At 39.1% G+C, this 21,263-nt stretch overlaps 2 protein-coding genes across 3 annotated transcripts in view; both read left to right on the forward strand.

Annotated features, from left to right (window-relative positions):
* Positions 1-814: 814 nt before the first annotated feature.
* On the forward strand, positions 815-16,923 carry LOC125645660 (uncharacterized). Of its 2 annotated transcripts, none has more exons than XM_056139416.1 (6): positions 815-1,050; positions 8,029-8,182; positions 12,381-12,522; positions 12,877-13,062; positions 14,981-15,151; positions 16,036-16,923. In XM_056139416.1, the coding sequence occupies exons 1-6, from the start codon at positions 1,004-1,006 to the stop codon at positions 16,608-16,610; spliced, it is 1,275 nt and encodes a 424-aa protein (XP_055995391.1). In that variant the 5' UTR covers positions 815-1,003; the 3' UTR covers positions 16,611-16,923. The 2 variants fall into 2 exon arrangements, with proteins under 2 accessions (XP_055995391.1, XP_055995392.1); XM_056139417.1 differs by lacking the exon at positions 815-1,050 and adding an exon at positions 4,140-4,278.
* Positions 16,924-17,179: 256 nt separating this feature from the next.
* The window catches only part of LOC125645663 (uridylate-specific endoribonuclease D-like), a 14,626-nt gene continuing 10,542 nt past the window's right edge, over positions 17,180-21,263 (forward strand). The window contains exons 1-2 of the mRNA XM_048871339.2: positions 17,180-19,102; positions 20,165-20,281. Coding sequence (XP_048727296.1) covers positions 19,027-19,102; positions 20,165-20,281 — 193 coding nt within the window. The 5' untranslated portion in view covers positions 17,180-19,026. The remainder of the gene's footprint in view (positions 19,103-20,164; positions 20,282-21,263) is intronic.

A 21,263-nucleotide genomic window follows, 5' to 3' on the forward strand; every position in this document is an offset into this window, starting at 1 on the left:
TGCACACAAATATATAGGGAAAAACTTTAAAAATCTTCTTCTCAAGAACCACTAAACCAGAAAAGCTGAGATTTACATGAAAGCTTCCTGACATAATGCAGATTCAAGTTTGTTCAAATCATGGGCTCCGGGGGTTGGATGGGGCCACAATAGGGGATCAAATTTTACATACAAATATATAGGAAAAATCTTCTTCTCAAGAACCACTGAGCCAGAAAAGCTGATTTTTACATGAAAACTTTCTGACATAGTGCAGATTCAAGTTTGTTCAAATCATGGCCCCCGGGGGTAGGATGGGGCCACAAGGGGGATAAAAGTTTTACATACAAATATATAGTTAAAATCTTTTTCTCAATAACCACTGAGTCAGAAAAGCCGATATTTACAAGAAAACTTTCTGACATAGTGCAGATTCAAGTTTGTTCAAATCATGGCCCCCGGGGGGTAGGATGGGGCCACAAGTGGGGGGGGGTCAACGTTTTATATACAAATATAGGAAAAAGCTTTTAAAATCTTCTTCTCAAGAACCATTGGGCCAAAGAAGTTGACATTTACATGAAAGCTTTCTGACATAGTGTAGATTCAAGTTTGCAAAGGGTGGTTTGGGCCATAATAGGGACCAAGGTTTTACATGCAAATATATATGGAAAGTCTTCAGATATGGTCCAAGGTGATTCAGGTGAGCGATGTGGCCCATGGGCCTCTTGTTTATTTTTCAAACGGTAAAGTTATGTTATAGTAATGCATGAATGAAACGTTAAGAAAATGTATTGTCGGTATGCATTAAAAGAAGGACGTAAAAATACTTCCTGCAATAAGTCCACAACTTTCGATGAGGAGGATGAGTAGAATGGCGGAAGAGTTTACTAAAAATCTTTGTTTCGTTTTACAATTGCCGACCGTGTTTTGTTTAAAATAAAATTTCCCTGCGTTCCGTATACAGGTTTTACACGGAGTCAGTGTACGATGTATAACTATCAGATTGAAGAGGATTGAAAGTCAGATGGTTATCATGGAGATCCTAAGGAAAGAAGGAGAATATGTCTTGTCGTAAGTAGAGAAATGTGATGGGTTTCAATTATGCAGTGTTTGCATGTTCGCGGTCGAAAGCACACGTTCTACTTTCTGCATATAATGTTAAGTACTGGTCATAGAGAGAAAAACGTGTTCGTTTTGTATTCCCAACTCTATAATGTCCTGATTGACTGTCTGTTAAATTTTGTATTCTTTATGGGATTTATAAGACTGATCACTGTTCGTTATATTTGCTTGTTCCTGTGTCTAGTACAGTTAGGTTGGTTGTTCGTGAAAACTAATGCATGCAAGTAGGAAACTCTACGTAACATTTAAAATATGTGTGTTGTTGGTATCAGAGATGCAAATAATGGGTGATCCCAGTCATCTGACACCTAATTCCCGACTGTTTACTTACTTACTTATCCTCTTCGTCCCCGGTGGGACATAAGGCTTCAACAAGTTGTCTCCATCTAGCTCTGTCCTTGGCAATATACTGTGCCTGTCCCCATGAGTAGCCCATTTCCTCAAGTTCTGATGTTACGGTTCTCCTCCAGGTGGTACGTGGTCTGCCTCTTTTCCTCTTTCCAGGTGGTGTCCAGTGTAGAGCTACTTTTGGAATCCTATTCTGGGACATTCTCATTACGTGACCAAGCCATCTCATTCTTCTTTCTTCTCCCGACTGTTTATCTTAAGATAATTCAAATTAGGGTTCATATTGTAAAAACAGTGCACCTTTGTTTTTATCATTGCAATTTTGCAATGGCTGGATTTGATGATTAGTACTCATCCTCACCTGGCTGTTGAATACAGGTAACCCATCCGCATTCAACAGACAGGTGAGGGTGTACAGTGAATGATTTTGAAGAATTATTGGGGTTTTCCCTACTCATTCAAAATATCTTCATTCATGTTTCAAGAGTGTCTGCCATGTCTTTTCAAATGGTTTTAAGATAATGATTCTTTTGGGCATTTTCGGGTTGGAACATGCGTTTTCTTGATATTAATTCTGAAAATAATCTTGAAAACAGAGAATATTTGGTTGACCTATGCAATAAACAGAAACAGATCAGATATGTTTATAGAGTGATATAAAAAAAAATAAAAATGCGCATGCGTGGAATATGTGGGTGTACGTTTTTGTGGACCGGTGCATCTTGGCAAGTATTATCTACATTTGACATTGTGCAAAGTCTGTAATAGGTTTGTTCTGTTTTTTCATCATTTCTACATTGTATGCTACATAATGAGTAACAATTCTGATGGGAAAAGGCGTCTGTCACCTGATGGTAAAACACCTAGGCCTTCTACTAAACAATCCAAAATGGCGGAATCTCCGCAAGGGGGTTCAGGTGTGAACTCTGGTAGACAATTGATCAATTGACAGGCATGGCCGAGGCCGTCCAAACTACAAGTAGGGCAACAGGTATTGCAGTCAATGCTAGAAAGCAAATTGGACAGGTTTTAAAAAGAGTTTAGAGAAATTCAAGGCAATGCGAAGTGACATCGATCTCGAATTGTCATTACATAAGAAAGAAATAGAGCAATTGTCACTGTCTGTTGATTCTATTGTCACTATCTGTTGATTCTATTGTCCGTCGTTTGGATAGTCCACACCAAAGTCCTTCACCCGAACATGACCCAAATATCACCGTGATAGCCTCAAATGTCACGTGATAGCCTCAAATGTCACGAGACAGAAATATCACCGTGATAGCCTCAAATGTCACGGGACAGACGAATCCGTTCTGGATGTGGCACGCGAGATTGTCAGTCATTTTGACGATAGCGCTACGGTTGTTGCTGCAATCCGTTTAAGAGCTAGATAGGGAAAACCAGGTCTAATAAGAATTTCTGTATCGTCACTTGAAGAGAAAATAAGTATTCTGAGGGAAAAAGTCTCCAAAATACAAATCGGTATTCCTAAGATCGAGTAAGTCGGACACGGATAAACTCATTGAGCTCAATGCACGAACCATACTAAAGGAACTGCCGAACGGATAGAATATGTTCTATTTGGGAACTAAATCAAATTGAGTCTGAAAAACACTTTCTACTAGTCTGTCCCTTTTATAAAGAACAATGAAAAACTTTATATAATGAAATTGGACTTAATGTAAATTTAAATCAAATTGATGACTCTGCGTTTACTAATATTGTTTGTAATTTCCCAAGACAAACTGCAAAATTTATCTATAATTCTTCTAACACCAGACAAAAATACTTACGGAAAGCCACATAATTCAATTATCTATGATAGTAATATATATTCAAATGAATACATGGGCAGACATCGTTGGATATGTTAAATTGCTTAAAATGACATATAGGTCCGTTGGGTCGGGTGTAAAATTATGTTAACATGTACATTGTATCTTACTGAAATACAAAAGTTGTATTACTCATGTCAACTATAATTAAAAATTTACTTACTTACTCATTCATAAAACTGCTCCTGCGTCTTAAATTTTGAATTTGTTACAAATGATTAGTTAGATTGCTGGATGTGTCGCTTTGTGACAGAAGCCCGAGCATAAGATGTTGATTACACATTTTCATCAAGTGATAGGGCATTACAGATACATCAGAGAGAGAGAGAGAGAGAGAGAGAGAGAGAGAGAGAGTCTAAAATAGATTTATGTAACTCTATCAACTTGTCTGATATCCTGTTTCTGCTGGTCACCCAAGCCACTCAAAATTGTGTGTTTCTTTTAAAATAATCAATGTCCCATACCAATTCTAGAAACCAAAACATCGATTTCAGAAAGCGCGACGACATTCCTTGATTCTTACCAATCAGTGATAATTATTGGTTTAATCCTGATGAATACAATGACATGGTTACCCACCCATGAAGCTGGGAAATTCCGGTATACCAAGTTATTTGGTACACGCAAAAATCTTTTGTTCGAGGTGTGAAACATGTAATAATATGTGGTTCAAATGCTTTAGATAGAGAACATTGGGTCTGAAGGGAGGGGGCCGGGTTACAGGGGTCGCGATTCTACTCTCCTCAGTTGAACATTTCTAGCAAAAAGTACGATTTCTGGCCGCACACACCCTTTACAATTTTTTTGGATCCACCCTTGAGAGAGATAAATCCATGGTCTGTTAACGTGTTGTGCATACACTACACACACCTGGTAATATATACTGAATACCAAGTCATTTAAATGTGCTTCTAGACTACGCAATTCGTGTGAACGTATTTAACTCTTTACTTCCTGTTTAGGAAATTGTTTAAGCTAGTAAACGAGATAACAGGTAAGAATGTTTCTGTAGCTACAAGTCTGTAATCTGGTATTTGATATTCTGTCATAATTAATCAGAAATGCATTTAATGATTTATGATGAATCTTGCATGATGCATAACATAGTTTTCTAGTTAACTCAGCATTTTGTATTAACTCCCACCCCTACATTCCGAAGTCATTTAAAGAATTTGTTTACATTCATCACGAATGTTGGGAGAAAAAACTATATTTCCAAGGAGGGGGAATGTGGAACGAAGTAAACCAGAGAGAGAGAGAGAGAGAGAGAGAGAGAGAGAGAGAGAGAGAGAGAGATACATGAAAGTAAGATACAGAAATTCTATGAAAGAAAGGTATGAAATTCTATCTTTCATTGGTGGGTACAATGAAACACCCTGTCTCTGGTTACATATATTGAATTTATTATATACTTTCAATTTCCTTTCGTCTGTTTTCTTTAAAGGTTTTCGGGCAAACATGTATATCACACGATATATGCCCAGAAACATTACATCACAATCAATACACAAGCCTTAATTTTCAAATTTTTCGTGTTTTTCATCTTTTACTCAGTTAAACCAACAAAGAAATTGTTAAAAATAAAATAATTGTTAGTTTCTAAATGAAATTGAAAGTATATGATAAAAAGGTTATATAGACTTTGTATGGGAAAATATGACCACCTCGCAAGCTCGATCCATCTACGCGCCAAAAAACTCGGTCGTCATATTCTATAACCTATAAATATGAAACAAATATGTGACCTATATGATAGATCTCAATATATTGTCATTAAGCAGATATATCAGCGTTAAGCACATGGAGATCAAATATGAAAGGAAATAGGATGTGCTTGATGTACAACAAAATGTGACTGCGAAGATCTGATAGAAATAAATTTCTAATTGTGTGAAGTTAAAAGTTCAAAAGTTGACGACTTCTTCGGTAGAGACCTATCCCCTGCTCCCATCCACACCTTCTCCGAGAGAGACCTATCAATTCATTACACATAGAACTGCAAAGATTCCACGGGCTTTCTCGCCTGCTCACTGCCTCAGAAATTTACCATAGACCGATCTGGGTGCCTTAAGAGGGCCGCAGTCTGCCCTGGGAGAGTGGTATGGAATTTGGTTTGGGTATATAAAAACACTGGCGTCATTCCTGTTTGATTACAGATGTTCCAACCTTATCCATTCTTTTGGCAGTGCATCAGATCTGTGAAAACAAATTAGGAGACCTGGTGTTTGTAATTGAGCTTCTTCCATGTTAAACTTGAACTTAAATACATTTACGTACATTCTGCCCATTTGATTTATTCGCATAAACCACCGTTGTCTGTTGGTGGTAATACAAAATAAACAACACAAAACAATATAAGCACATGCAAAATTTACACACTCATGTCTTTTAGCATATTGTATGGATATGAAAATATTTGATATTAGCAGATTGAAAATAAATAACGACCCCATTTAACCTTGACCATACATTTTGATATTAGTGAGTCATAGCTAGGGCTCTTAGATTTCCTATGTGCATTATTTGTTGTTGACTGGGCGCTCATACATTTTGATATTGCTGAGTCATAGTGCTCTCAGATTTCCTATGGGCATTATTTGTTGTTGACTGGGCGCTCATACATTTTGATATTGGTGAGTCATAGTGCTCTCAGATTTCCTATGTGCATTATTTGTTGTTGACTGGGCGCTCATACTTTTGTAACAAAACCTTTCTTTTGGTACAAAAGTTTTTTGACCTTGTGATTTTAACCGTAAAGTTTGATCTACAATGTACTATTAAGAAAAGTTAAACAGGAAATATATCTTGAACTATTTATGTTAGGGCTTTCATATCTTCGCCTTACCCTTGTAAAGCACCTTCAAGTAAATTGTTTTATATAAGGCGCTATATGAATATTATTATTATCATATCCTAATTACAGAACTTTTCATTTCTTTCTTTGTTGCCACTGGGGGCAAATAGTGTTTCACAAACACATATTGTTAATAACCAGTTTACCTCAGATCAATAATAAACAAGATGTGTTTGTGAAACACAAATGCCCCCGATAATGGCCAATTCCGAAGATGGCCAAGGTCACAAGGGCAAATATCTTGGTACCAGTAGAAAGATATTGTCAAAAGAAATGCTCATGTACAATATGAAAGCTCTAATATTTACCATTTACAAGTTATGACCAATGTAAAAAAAAAAAATTAAAGTAGGTCAAATGTCAAGGTCAAAAGGTTCAATACCAACGGAAAGATCTTGTAACAAGGAATACTCATGTGAAATATCAAAGCTCTATCTCTTACTGTTCAAAAATTATTAGCAAGGTTAAAGTTTTCAAAAAGTAGGTCAAACGTCAAGGTGACGGGGTCAAAAATGTTGGTACTCACGGAAAGGTCTTGTCACAAGGAATACTCATGTGAAATATCAAAGCTCTATCTCTTATTGTTCAAAAGTTATTAGCAAGGTTAAAGTTTCAGACAGAATGACAGAATGACAGACAGGACAAAAACAATATGCCCCCCGATCTTCGATCTCGGGGACATTAAAAAACCCACATTTTATTTATAACTAGTTTACCTCAGATCAATAATGACAAAAAAAACAACCCCACATCTTGTTAAAAACTAGTTTACCCCAGATCCAGATTAATAACGAAAAAACCCACATCTTATATCTAGTTTAACCCACATCAATAATGAAAACCTACATCTTATTTATAACTAGTTTACCTCAGATCAATAATGAAAAAAACTCACATCTTGTTAAAAATTAGTTTACCCCACATCAATAATGAAAAACCCACGTCTTGTTTATAACTAGTTTACCCCAGATCGATAATGAAATAAACGGCATCTTGTTTAAAACTAGTTTACCCCACATCAACAATGAAAATAGCTACGTCTTGTTTTAACTAGTTTACCCCACATCAATAATGAAAAACTCACATATTGTTTATAACTAGTTTACCCCAGATCAATAATGAAAAAACTCTCATGCTGTTTACAACTACATGTAGTTTACCCCATATCAATAATGAAAAAAAAAAAAAAAAAAAAACAACAAAAAAAACAAACTCGCATCTTGTTAAAAACTAGTTTACCCCAGATCAATAATGAAAAAACTCACTTCTTGTTTATAACTAGTTTACCCCAGATCAATAATGAAAAAAAACCTCAGATGCTGTTTAAAACTAGTTTAACCCACATCAACAATGAAAATAGCTACGTCTTGTTTTAACTAGTTTACCCCACATCAATAATGAAAAACCCACATCTTGTTTAAAACTAGTTTAACCCACATCAACAATGGAAAAACTCGCAAATTGTTTATAACTAGTTTACTCCAGATCGATAATGAAAAAAAGACATCTTGTTTAAAACTAGTTTACCCCACATCGATAATGAAAAACCCACGTCTTGTTATAACTAGTTTACCCCAGATCAATAATGAAAATAACCACGCATTGTTCATAACAAGTTTACCCCAGATCAATAATGAAACTATTTTAGAATAGCGTGCAATTACATACATGTATAACTTTAGAAAATGAAGTTGCAGACTTTTACCTGTGTATGCAAATGTAAAGGTAAAACCGAAGATCACGTGAACAGGTCTGTCAATTTGTTGACAAATATCTTGGGACACATCACGTACAGTAATGCTCTCATTGATCATTGCGTAATGCTGTCCTGCAGAGTGCTGGAAAAATGAAGGCACATTCTTCGAAAACCAATGTTCTGTTTTCTTGTAGGAAGATGACGGCCCGCGTGACGTTCAAACACAGTAACGATAATTTGACCGTGAAGGAATTTTACGACCGCTGTCATTGCAGTCTGCCCCAGCTGATTGTGGTCACTCAGGGCTACTGTGGGGACATCGGACTGGAGGAATTCAGCATTGGTCAGGTTTGTTTGTTCCTCTTCTCAATGAAAAAAAGACAGGCTTCCAAATTCAACTTAAAATGTTTTTATACAATATTGTGGTCAACTCATTCCTAACACATTTATTCTGTTATTAATGTGGTATGAAAAAAAAGAACCCAAGTAAATGTTCTTCAGATATTGTATCTTGAATTTATATCAAAGCGATAAAACACCTTAAATTTTTTGGCATGAAATTTTATCAGACAGATATAACGGGGTCGTAATGTAAGTGGTAGAGAGTAATGGGATGGGGTGGGTGATGCAGTGAGTTGGATGATGGGGGTTAAACGGGTGAGGGAGGGGATTAGACAGTGAGTTTGGTGATGGGGGTTAACAGGGTGAGGGGGGGGGGGGGGGGTGAGACAGTGAGATGGTTGATCTGGGTTAATAGGGTGAAGGAGGAGGGTGTAAGACAGTGATTTTAGTGATGGGGTTAGCAGGGTGAGGGAGGGGATGAGACAGAGAGTTTAGTCATGGGGTTAGCAGGGCGAGGGAGGGGATGAGACAGATAGTTTGGTGATGGGGTTAACAGGATAAGGGAGGGATGCGCCAGTGAGTTTGGTGATGTGGTTAACAGGATGAGGGAGGGGTGAGCCAGTGAGTTTGGTGATGGGATAAACAGGGCGAGGGAGGGGTGAGACAGTGAGTTTGGTGATGGGGTTAACAGGCTGAGGGAGGGGTGCGCCAGTGAGTTTGGTGATGTGGTTAACAGGGCGAGGGAGGAGTGAGACTGAGTTTGGTGATGGGGTTAACAGACTGAGGTAGGGTTGGAACAGTGAGTTGATTGATGGTGGTTAATAGGGTGAAGGAGGAGGGTGTGAGACAGTAATTTAGTGATGGGGGTTAACAGGGCGAGGGGGTGTGACAGAGAGTTTGGTGATCGGGATAACAGGGTGGGGGAGAGGGTAGGGCAGTGAGTTTGATGATGGGGTTAACAGGGTGAAGGAGGGGTGAGATATTGAGTTTGGTGATGGGGTTAAAAGGGGTGTGACAGTGAGTTTGGTGATGGGGGTTAACAGGGCGAGGGAGGGGTGAACCAGTGAGTTTGGTGATGGGGTTAACAGGCTGAGGTAGGTATAGGGCAGTGAGTTGATTGATGGTGGATAACAAGGTGCGAAAGGGGGTGAGACAGTGAGTTTGGTGATTGGGCTAACAGAGTGAGGGGGTGAAACAGTAATTTTAGTGATTGGGGTTAACAGGGCGAGGGAGGGGTGAGATAGAGAGTTTGGTGAGGGGGGTTTAATAGGGTGAGAGAGGGGGTGAGACAATGAGTTTGGTGATGGGGGTGAAAGGGGTGAGGGGAGACAGTGAGTTGGATGATGGAGGTTAAACGGGTGATGGAGGGGGCGAGACAGTGAGGTTAGTGATGGGGTTAACAGAGTGAGGCAGGAGTGAGACAGTAACCTTAGTGATTGTGGTTAAACGGACGAGGAAGGGGTGAGACAGTGAGTTTGGCTATGGGAGTTAAGAGGGTGAGGGAGGAATGAGACAATGACCTTAGTGATTGTAATTAAAAGGACGAGAGAAGGGTGAGATGGTTGATGGGGGTTAACAGGGTGAGGGAGGAGTGAGACAGTGAGTTTGGTGATGGGAGTTAACAGGCTGAGGGAGGGGTGAGATAGTGAGTTTAGTGATGGGGTTAACAGGGCGAGGGAGGGGTGAGACAGTGAGTTTGGTGATGGGGTTAACAGGATGAGTGGGGGTGAGATAGTGAGTTTGGTGATGGGGTTAACAGGATGAGGGAGGGGTGAGACAGTGAGTTTGGTGATGGGGTTAACAGAGTGAGGGAGAGGTTGAGACAGTGAGTTTGGTCATGGGGGTTAAAAGGGTGAGGGAGGGGGTGAGACAATGAGTTTAGTGATGGGGTTAACAGGATGAGGGAGGGGTGAGCCAGTGAGTTTGGTGATGGGGTTAACAGGATGAGTGGGGATGAGATATTGAGTTTGGTGATGGGGTTAACAGGATGAGGGAGGGGTGAGACAGTGAGTTTGGTGATGGGGTTGACAGGGTGAGGAAGGGGTGAGACAGTGAGTTTGGTGATGGGGTTTAACAGAGTGAGGGAGGGGTTGAGACAGTGAGTTTGGTGATGGGGGTTAAAAGGGTGAGGGAGGGGGTGAGACAATTAGTTTGGTGATGGGGTTTAACAGGGCGAGGGAGGAGTTGAGACAGTGAGTTTGGTGATGGGGTTTAACAGGGTGAGGGAGGGGTTGAGACAGTGAGTTTGGTGATGGGGTTTAACAGGGTGAGGGAGGGGTGAGACAGTGAGTTTGGTGATGGGGTTTAACAGAGTGAGGGAGGGGTTGAGACAGTGAGTTTGGTGATAGGGGTTAAAAGGGTGAGGGAGGGGGTGAGACAATTAGTTTGGTGATGAGGTTTAACAGGGTGAGGGAGGAGTTGAGACAGTGAGTTTGGTGATGGGGTTTAACAGGGTGAGGGAGGGGTTGAGACAGTGAGTTTGGTGATGGGGTTTAACAGGGTGAGAGAGGGGTTGAGACAGTGAGTTTAGTGATGGGGGTTAACAGGGTGAGGGAGGGGGTGAGACAGTGAGTTTAGTGATGGGGTTAACAGGGTGAGGGAGGGGGTGAGACAATGAGTCTGATGATGGGGTTTAACAGGGTGAGGGAGGGGGTGAAATAGTGAGTTTGGTGATGAGGTTTAACAGGGTGAGGGAGGGGGTGAGAGAGTGAGTTTGGTGATGGGGTTTAACAGGGTGAGGGAGGGGTTGAGACAGTGAGTTTGGTCATGAGGGTTAAAAGGGTGAGGGAGAGGGTGAGACAATGAGTTTGGTGATGGGGTTTAACAGGGTGAGGGAGGGGTGAGACAGTGAGTTTGGTGATGGGGTTAACAGGGTGAGGGAGGGGGTGAGATAGTGAGTTTGGTGATGGGGTTTAACAGGGTGAGGGAGGGGTTGAGACAGTGAGTTTGGTGATGGGGTTTAACAGGGTGAGGGAGGGGGTAAGACGGTGAGTTTGGTGATGGGGTTTAACAGGGTGAGGGAGGGGTTGAGACAGTGAGTTTGGTGATGGGGGTTAACAGGGTGAGGAAGGGGGTGAGACAGTGAGTTTGGTGATGGGGTTAACAGGGTGAGGGAGGGAGTGAGACAATGAGTCTGGTGATGAGGTTAACAGATTGAAGGAGGAGTGAGACAGTGAGTTTGGTGATGGGGTTTAACAGGGTGAGGGAGGGGGTAAGACAGTGAGTTTGGTGATGGGGTTTTACAGGGTGAGGGAGGGGTGAGACAGTGAGTTCGGTGATGGGGTTAACAGAGTGAGGGAGGGGGTGAGATAGTGAGTTTGGTGATGGGGTTTAACAGGGTGAGGGAGAGGGTGAAATAGTGAGTTTGGTGATGGGGTTTAACAGGGTGAGGGAGGGGTTGAGATAGTGAGTTTGGTGATGGGGTTTAACAGGGTGAGGGAGGGGGTGAGACAGTGAGTTTGGTGATGGGGTTTAACAGGGTGAAGGAGGGATGAGACAGTGAGTTTGGTGATGGGGTTAACAGGTTGAAGGAGGAGTGAGATAGTGAGTTTGGTGATGGGGTTAACAGGTTGAAGGAGGAGTGAGATAGTGAGTTTGGTTACACAGGTCTAACATAAGAGACAAAAACTAATAGAGATTTAATTCTACATTCCCAGAAGCACGATATTTGTTATCATGTTAATTCTTGTATGGAAAATGCTATATAGGTATACATAATAAGGGTTGTTGTAAGTTCAAAGTGCATCTATCTATATCACAGATGCTTGGGTTCCGGACCCCCTCCCTCCAAATAATCTGAATGAGTTGATTTAATTTTTTGTTGTTAAAAATTTCTCTAATGCATGCCAACAATGTCTTGCATACCCCTAAAGTCCGAAATAACTCAAAATAAGCCTTTTTAAAAGAAGACCCTCACTGGTTATCATAACGTTATGTTACTGTTGTTGACATGCATTAGAGAGATTTTCAACAACAAAAATTAAATCAACTCATATAGGTTATTCGGAGGGACGAAAAGGGGTGGGGAGGGGGGGGGGGTAAACCCAAGCACCTGTAAAGTATATCAGTAAAAGTAGATTACTGACGAAAGAACAAGAAACAACCGAAGACTGAAAGAGAACGCGTTTTATTCATTTATTCAGCATAGAACCCTTACAGATACCGAGGCGTTGATAGATTCACAGCTTTTGATCCCATGTTGTAGGTGATTCGAGTTCACACGTACTCCACTCAGAGGCGAGTGGTGGCGAAGATTGAGAGAGGGCTGTCGGTATTAGAAGGTCGGGAAATTAGCATCCCCGTGGACTACGACATGAAGTTCTGCACCCTAAAGGGAGGCAAGAAAAGTGAGTTCTCGTATTTAGCGAACGGCCATTGACGGGCCCAAAGGAGTTTTGTATTTAGCAAAGGGCAATTGGCACGCCCAACTGAGTTACGTATTTAGCAAAGGGCTATTGTCACACCCAAAGGAGTTCTATATTTAAGAAAGGGCCATTGGTGCGCTTAAAGAAGTTCCTTATTTTGTAAAAGGCCATTGGCGCGACCTGAGATATTCAGACTTTCAGACTCATTTACATAAAATATGTACATTAAATCTAATAAATTATCCACCTAAAATGAATTTATATCTTTTGATAGAAGTTGACTTCATTCAGCAATCCTATTCATTAGTTGAATTAAAGAAAATTTTTTTTATTTAGGTGGTAAAGAAGCAACTTTAGATGAAATCTTGGACAAGCATTCATTTCCGGTGGAAGTGACGCCTTCTGATTCACATCAACTAATGAATATTCAAGGTCATGAACGCGAGACCGGAAAGTCATGTCACCTGACTCTCGTCAGCACATACGAGGACAGGTATCTCCTTGGAAACGCCGTGTCGGATGGTGAGAATATATCATGAAGATCATGATTAAACGTGGCTATTTGATATCACGGTGCTTTTAAGGTATAACGATACGATTCTGAGGTTTCCCTAGCTGTTTTATTGTATATCATTTTATTTAATTTGACTGTAAACATTACTTCATTACGGCTTGTTAGTAAAGAGACGTCACAATTGCAAGTGATCAGCTAAACACTACTGATGTTTACTATACTTGTATGTGCACATGTTTTGTTGACCGAGAACTTTTAGCAGGATAGTGTGATTGCGTACATGTATCACCGTATCCATTAGTTTAAAAAGACATACCCAATATCAAAATCAATAATTATATTTTTCGTGTCTCTGCTCTTAGTTGCATCTAATAAAATCTGTATTTCATCAACAGTCAAATCAATGAACCTCATCATTACGTAAGCAAAGCAGCAGACTGAGAATCACGTGACTTACACTGTACACAACCAACAGTGTGAGATTTGGTTTAAGGAGGTACTATACATCGTCATAATGGCTGGTTCCTTTTAAAACATGGGTGAAAATATAAATATCAGCAATATTTGTCTATTCATTTAAAAAATCATTACCTAGCTGAGTAGGACTGTAGGTTAGCACGTCGACTGCTAAAATGAAAATCGCAGGATTGATTCCGGCAGGGGTTTAAAAAATATTTCAGATAGCTTTCCACTAAAACTGCATTTTTCACCAAATAAAGTGAATTTGAAAGCTTTCAATTTCAAAATATAGTTACACATATCCTCCATTTTTCATTCATATCAAATTTCTCTGATGTAGCTTGAAAGGTGAAGATAACAAACAGTGGTCAATCCCTTAACTCCTATAAGCAATACAAAATAGAGAGTTGGGTAAACACGGACCCCTGGATATACCAGCGGTGGGATCATGTGTCCAGGACGAGTAAGCAACCCCTGTCGACCAGTCACACCTGCCATGAGCCCTATATCTTGAAAAGTAAACGGAGTTATCCGTAGTCAAAATCATACCTCCTTAACAGTTAAAATGTTGGTTCTAAATCGTATTTAAATAGGAAAACAATTAAGGTACGTGGAAAACAATGTATACTCTTTATACAATTTTCATACACAAATAACGTTTTCAGTATATGTTTGTATTTCATTTTCTTTATAAACCATCAGTTTTTTAAACACTCGTGCTAAATAAATCTTTAAGGTGTAAGTAACCAACATTTTGACTTTAATCTATTCTCAGTTTATGGTCTTGAGACCTGGCATGTCGTACCTGTTAACATCCCCGACCGGAGAGTGTCGATAACAATACTGATTCCATGTCGTACCTGTTAACATCCCTGACCGGAGAGTGTCGATAACAATACTGATTTTATGTCGTACCTGTTAACATCCCCGACCGGAGAGTGTCGATAACAATACTGATTATATGTCGTACCTGTTAACATCCCCGACCGGAGAGTGTCGATAACAATACTGGTTCTATGTCGTATTTGTTAACATCCCCAACCAGGGAGTGTCGATAACAATACTGGTTCTATGTCGTACCTGTTAACATCCCCGACCGGAGAGTGTCGATAACAATACTGATTTTATGTCGTACCTGTTAACATCACCGACCGCAGAGTGTCGATAACAATACTGATTTTATGTCGTACCTATTAACATCCCCAACCGGAGAGTGTCGATAACAATACTGGTTCTATATCGTACCTGTTAACATCCCCGACCGGGGAGTGTCGATAACAATACTGGTTTTATGTCGTACCTGTTAGCATCCCCGACCGGAGAGTGCCGATAACAATATTGGTTCTATGTCGTACCTGTTAACATCCCCGACCGGAGAGTGCCGATAACAATATTGGTTCTATGTCGTACCTGTTAACATCCCCGACCGGAGAGTGTCGATAACAATACTGGTTCTGTTTGTTGTAGGAATGCTGTACGCCCAGGTGACCGCCGTGCCTGTGTACCTCCCTGACCTGAGGTTGTCGATAGCAGTGGGGATTGAAGGATTTTCTGAATCCCATTGGACGACTAGTCTACAAAACATGGAACTGAAAGTCTTGCAGAACGTCAAGTTCAATTCAAATTTTGGGAATCCCAGTGAGTTTTTAATTACTGTGATTAACTCCAGTTGTTTCAAGTGACTTACGTCACATTTTCAATATTTGATTTCGCTTAGATAAAACAGCATAGCATAGGTCTAATTTGTGGAACTTTACCTACAGCTGGTGATGTCTCAGTATAAGTGAAAAATTCGCGAAGGGACATAAAACAAAAGCAAACAAATATGGTTACGGCCCAACACTATCTCACTATATAGCAAACTGACTGCATCTTTAATTGCTAACGAGTTGTGGCTATATTCATTCAATTATGTTTTATGTGAGTATGATGAATAAACATTGTCTTATTCTATTGATCTTTAACCCTTTTATCAAATTTGCAATGAATTGCACAAAAACGTACACATATTACACCTTGCTGGAGTAAAGTTTGTAAAAATATCAGAATTCACACGTTTTTAAAATGCCAGTTTTTGCAGCGTTGAGTTTCGAATTTGCCGGGGCTTTGTGTTCTCACCTAGATTTCATACTCTGAATACCTTACCTACACTTACACATGGATCCAGAACTCTTTGGTATGGGAGTCTACCCTATGCAAGTTTTTTTTTCTGGGTTCAGATTCCCTCTTTACCACTACGTACCCACGCCTAATACCATTAAATTCACTAAATTAAAGGTGGAAACAGTAGAACATGAAGTAGGTATTCACAGATAATTTTGGTACGTGTTGTGTCATTTGCTATCAATAAACATATATTGAGTTAATTTGATTATGAAACTGTTGATGTTACGGTTAACGCCCCGAGACTTTCCTGGGCGTGGTTGCAGCTGTCTAGAACTTAGACATGCACTCACAATAAACCACGTGATATCAACCTTGGTATCTTCTACTACTATTGTAACGATTCCTTTCTTTGACAGATGTCGCTGTATATTCACATGAACCAACCACCCAGAACGAGTACGCTGATTTTACATACAGAACCCCCGCGGAATACTACAACATGGATGACATCCTAAGACAGAAAGTCTCGCACAGACCCTCAAAACTTGTTCACTACATCGAACAAACGCCTGATATGTATGATTTTATTCCTGCGGACGCCGTGGGCAAAGTGCCCCCGCCTACTGCGCCTAAACCGGTGGTTGACAAGAAAGCACAGCCAGTGAAACCCTTGACTCCACCCCCTGCGCCAAAAGTTCCGAAGAGACCGGAAGTTTTCCAGAGTCCGGATCAGACTATTCAGGAACCCCAACCGAAACCTTGTAGAGTATCACGCGTACCAAAGGTAGAGGAACTGAAGATTCGAGAGTTAGGAGAATGGATGAAGGAACTCAAATTGGATAAATATGTTAGTATGTTCGCTGAACAGGGCATAGACGGGGTCCTGATCAAGGAATTGACGCGGGAAGATTTACGGAACGATTTTGGAATGTCAACTATTGAAGCCATCAAGTTGTGTAAATTTGCACAGACTGGACATGTTCCTAGCTAGGAACAAATGTTTAACTTCCGGTCTTATTCGGAATTGTACGATTAATATTATGCTACATGTAGATACAATGTATAAAACTGAAATAAGAAAGCAGAGTCCGTGTAGCGGCAGCCTCATCGAATTATGATAGAACTCATCAATGATCCCCATCTCCGCTCCCATAAAACAGAAAGATCCTGGATCCACTTCTTTGTTTCTAGGGTTAAGGATTAGTTGATTAAAGAGCCGGATGTTATATTATATTTGTTCAGTGACGTGGAACTTCCTTGTTACAAATAGGGCGATCGTAGACTCAATAAAGCTTGTATTTGTTTCTTTTGACTATACTGACTTGCAATACAGATGATCTTATCATAATTTGCAGTTTAATATCTTTATAAGGTGATTTTCTTCATCAGATTTTGTTTAATTCTCCGTACCCGATTATTTATGAAACATTTATAGACACATTATTTGAATTATATGTACATGCAATCTTATAGAGATCTCTGATTTGACACAGTGCTCTAATTAAGTCGGACAAGTAAGGTCGCAGACATGAACTTGTTGAAATATTATTTATCAAAGAATGATTTCAAATAGAAACACGAATGTAATATTAAACAATCGTCTGTCTGAATTTTGATGTGAACAATAGTTTTGTGCAGTTCTCAGCACAGCTTTCCGTTCTAGATTGGTGATTTTTTGCAATTGAATCATAAGACAGGTTATCTAACTTCTCAGTGTATCCGGTTTTATGTGGTTAATTTCAGGTTCAACATTGCATAATATCGCTGTGTGCGTGTTTTGTTACTTCCTATTTCATGACACTGGGACATCCTTTATTTGATGATATCGATAAAAATACAACATTTCCACTCCCGATATGACATAGCGTATGAAGCAGTTGTTGTCCTTTAAAAAGAACTGCAGTACGTGGACCATGGACACATATTTCATTAAGTCTTGTCGCTAGACCTGTAATGATAATGGATAATGGAATATTTGTAGCTTTGACCTGTAATCTCAGAATAAGTCATCCTTGTATTTGATGTTCAAATTCAACAGCGGGACATAATCTGTTCTAGAAAATAAAGTTCGAGTTCCATCCAGTGATATAAATCTGGCAACAAAATACCTCAATCCAGTGATATAGAATTGACACTCACAACCCGGAATGTCAATTTGCACTTCTAGAGCTCAGTGCAACTTCACCTATGATATCCATTTTAAAAGGGACACGATGTTCCACGTTATTAATGTTTAAAATGCTTAACTAAGGTATTTCGAATGGTCAACAAAAATTTGAATGTCAGTTGTTGAGTTACACGGGAAATACAGCTTTCACAATTCATTGTTATGTAAACAAGGCTCGTGTCATATTTTTGTTTACGTACATGTATAGATCGATTAATAGATTGATTAACAGAAAATGTCATGTTTAAAACAAAATGAGAAACGCTATAAACTCTCTAATTGTGTCCATAACATAGAATTTGTGAGCTCTGTAATTCGACAATCCCATTGTTCGGCTATGTCAGGCACGCATGTAGAGGCGGTTAGAACCAACCATCCCTAGGCTAGGTTGAAAATGAAAATATATATTCCTCTTTGTATGTATTTTCATTTGTAAAATATTAAAAATATTCAATGCTTGTGGTCCATGTATTGCCGTTCTGTTTTTAAAGGACAACAATCTGCTCTCTCTCTCTCTCTCTCTCTCTCTCTCTCTCTCTCTCTCTCAGATTGATCAACATGTGATAAATTTTATCAAACTGTTCTCTATGTAAAACTTATACGGTACCAATTTTGATGCACCAGATGCGCATTTCGACAAATAATGTCACTTCAGTGATGCGACGCGCAGGGGGCGGTACCTTGACTCCATTTGAACACGTCTGGGATCCCTCATACAACGTAACGAAGGTTATAGATACAAATATGCTATTCTAAAAGGATTTTTTTAAAAAACTCAACAACATACATGTATAGGCTACCCAAGATTTTAACGTCAGGTCAATAAATTATGGTCATTAAGGTCACCGTTACCAATATATTATAGACCTAATGGTGGTTTTAACTCAAGAACTTTTGTCGGTTGCTTGAAGTGTTTACAGTCAGTCATGAAAATTTAATGGAGTACTTGAAGTGCCTCCATAACACTCTTCTCCCTGAGAAAGAAACAATCTGCTCGCCACTGCATGCTTTGTATGTTCCCCATGGAAATTCCCCTACGATGTGATGAAAATCAAAACAATATGACATGTTTTAAAAAGCATGCGACATGTAAATTTTTTCTCAATTTCACTTCCTGTTAATTCAGTGGATAGTCGTAACTAAACCGCATCAATAGAGTTGTCAAGTTCGATTACGCTCCCCCTGGTACGCCTCTCCAGTTATCGCCCCTCGACCCTTAATAAGATAGGCAGGTGCCCCCATGATGTATTCTCTCATCATGAGGAAAGTGCTGGCGGTTTTCGTTTGTCTTCTCTCTCCCAGTGTTTGGGCTGCAGGTAAATCTAATTTCAATTCAAAATATGTTGAAGGTATACGAAATTTTAATAGCTTGTTAGCATGTTTTAAATTTATGAGTTCTTATCTAATGTTCGAATGACATGAATCATATGTAATATCTTCCCACAATGTAAAATTAAATAGTTGAATTATTATTCATGATGTGTATTTTATAATACTTGTGATCTTAAGCCGCAGACTTTAGAGAGGTTATCTAATCGGAAACCCTTTCTTTTAAATTTGAAATTAGAATTTGTTTAAACACTGAGACTCATCCCCATTTAGTCTGTATTTTGAACATTGCAAGTTATATGCAATTAGAAAACAGCATGGCCCAAACAGAACAGGATTGGTACAGAATGAAACACGGATTACGACAGAGCGCAGTAAATGACAATGAACGCCAACTCATTAATCTTAAATTAACGTTTTTGAGATATCGTGAAATCTCGAACATTTATTGAACAAACTGCTTACGTTCATGCAACCTTTGCAAATGAACATTATGATATAATTATCATATACCTTCATATAAAATATTTATGAACAGGTCATGAAAAAAACCAAAAAAACAAAAACAAAAAAACCATAACATCTCGTATCATCGTATTTCTTTCTATGTGAAATTAATATTTCTCTCGGTGTGAATACTGGAAAAGAAAATATTGTCTACCAGTCGAACGAGAAAGAGAGAGAGAGAGAGAGAGAGAGAGAGAGAGAGAGGGGGGGGGGGATCTCAGAAGCTGTCAATAGATTATACGTCTACTAAGGATGAAAGTAAAAGTAATATAACCGTTGCCCTGGAAATCAACCCTTGACAACATTAACGAAATTTACCTTTTATTTATCAACATTTACAACATTAAATAAATCTTCCCTTTGCTATATTGGATAAATCTACCCTTTACAACATGAATTCAAGCTAAACTGGCCCAACAGCAATACCTCTTCCAAAAGTAATTGACAAATAAACAACATATCATGCTAATAGTAAAAATTCCGTTATTTCAATTGCTAAAATGACAGCGCTTTTCTTCCTCATCACACTACTTTCTTTCCAGATTCTTGCGCGGGGCGTTGTGGACCGGGCCACGATTCCAGTAAGACGTGTCAGTGTAACAGTTTCTGTACAACATACGGGGACTGTTGTGCCGACTACTACGCCCTCTGTACACAGCGTGAGTACATGCAGCATATTGATTGGTAGGCTAACCCTTACCTAACCTTTCAAAATGAACAGGGTAATTCTTACTTGGCAAATCATTAATTCGAATATAATATATTTGTTTTAATCTATCAATAGTATTATTCGACCATACATACAGAGAAAGATGTTTAACAAAAGTGATTTGCGTACAAGTAGGCCTAGATGCTAATATTGACAACGAGAAAACAACATGTGTATCAAACCGAAGTATCTTATTGTGCACGTTGACTTTCTATTCCATAGAAGTTTAAAGAGAAAAAAAAAATAGTTCCGACATCTGGTTGTCAAGGGGGTGTGCCCCCATACCAAACCAGCTGACCAAACCAGGTTATACAAAAATAACCTGTATTCCTCAATTGGAATTTGACCAATCAGAGACAAGGATACAATAAGAATTAAATTATTAAAGTATAATCGACAAAATAAACAAATAAAACACCAAACAAACAAACATTATCATTGTTATTAACTGATATTATAAGTGACATATACCACTCATTTACTTTATGATTATTATGATCATTATTGTACATTGGTATCGCGCTTTATCTACTTTAGACAATTACCCTATTTAAAGCACTTTACGTGTAAAACAATAAAAACAAACCAAAACAAAGAACAATAAATACCTTGGACATAAAATAATACTAAAACTGGGGTGTGTTTTTTAATAACCGTATACAAACATACCGAATTACAGATTAAATAATATTAAAACTGAGGTGCATGATTTTTTTTAAAAAAAAATAACCGTATACATACCGAATTACAGATTGAATAATACTAAACCTGAGGTGTTTTTAGCTCTTCTGAGCCAAAGGCTCAAAGAGCTAATGCTATGGCCATTTGTGCGGTGTGCGGTGTGCGTAAACTTGTTAGAAAAAGGGCTATAACTCAAGAACCCCTTGGCCAATTTTTTTCAAATTTGTTACAGGGTATCATTGGCCCAAGGG

The sequence above is a fragment of the Ostrea edulis genome, chromosome 6, assembly GCF_947568905.1.
Source record: "Ostrea edulis chromosome 6, xbOstEdul1.1, whole genome shotgun sequence".
Lineage (NCBI taxonomy): Eukaryota > Metazoa > Mollusca > Bivalvia > Ostreida > Ostreidae > Ostrea > Ostrea edulis.

Coding starts and splice junctions, on each gene's coding strand:
- LOC125645660 (XM_056139416.1), top strand. CDS start 1,004: ATGGTTATCATGGAGATCCTAAGGAAAGAAGGAGAATATGTCTTGTC. Junction 1,051..8,028: donor GAAGGAGAATATGTCTTGTC/GTAAGTAGAGAA, acceptor GTTTTCTTGTAG/GAAGATGACGGCCCGCGTGA. Junction 15,152..16,035: donor TTCAAATTTTGGGAATCCCA/GTGAGTTTTTAA, acceptor TTTCTTTGACAG/ATGTCGCTGTATATTCACAT.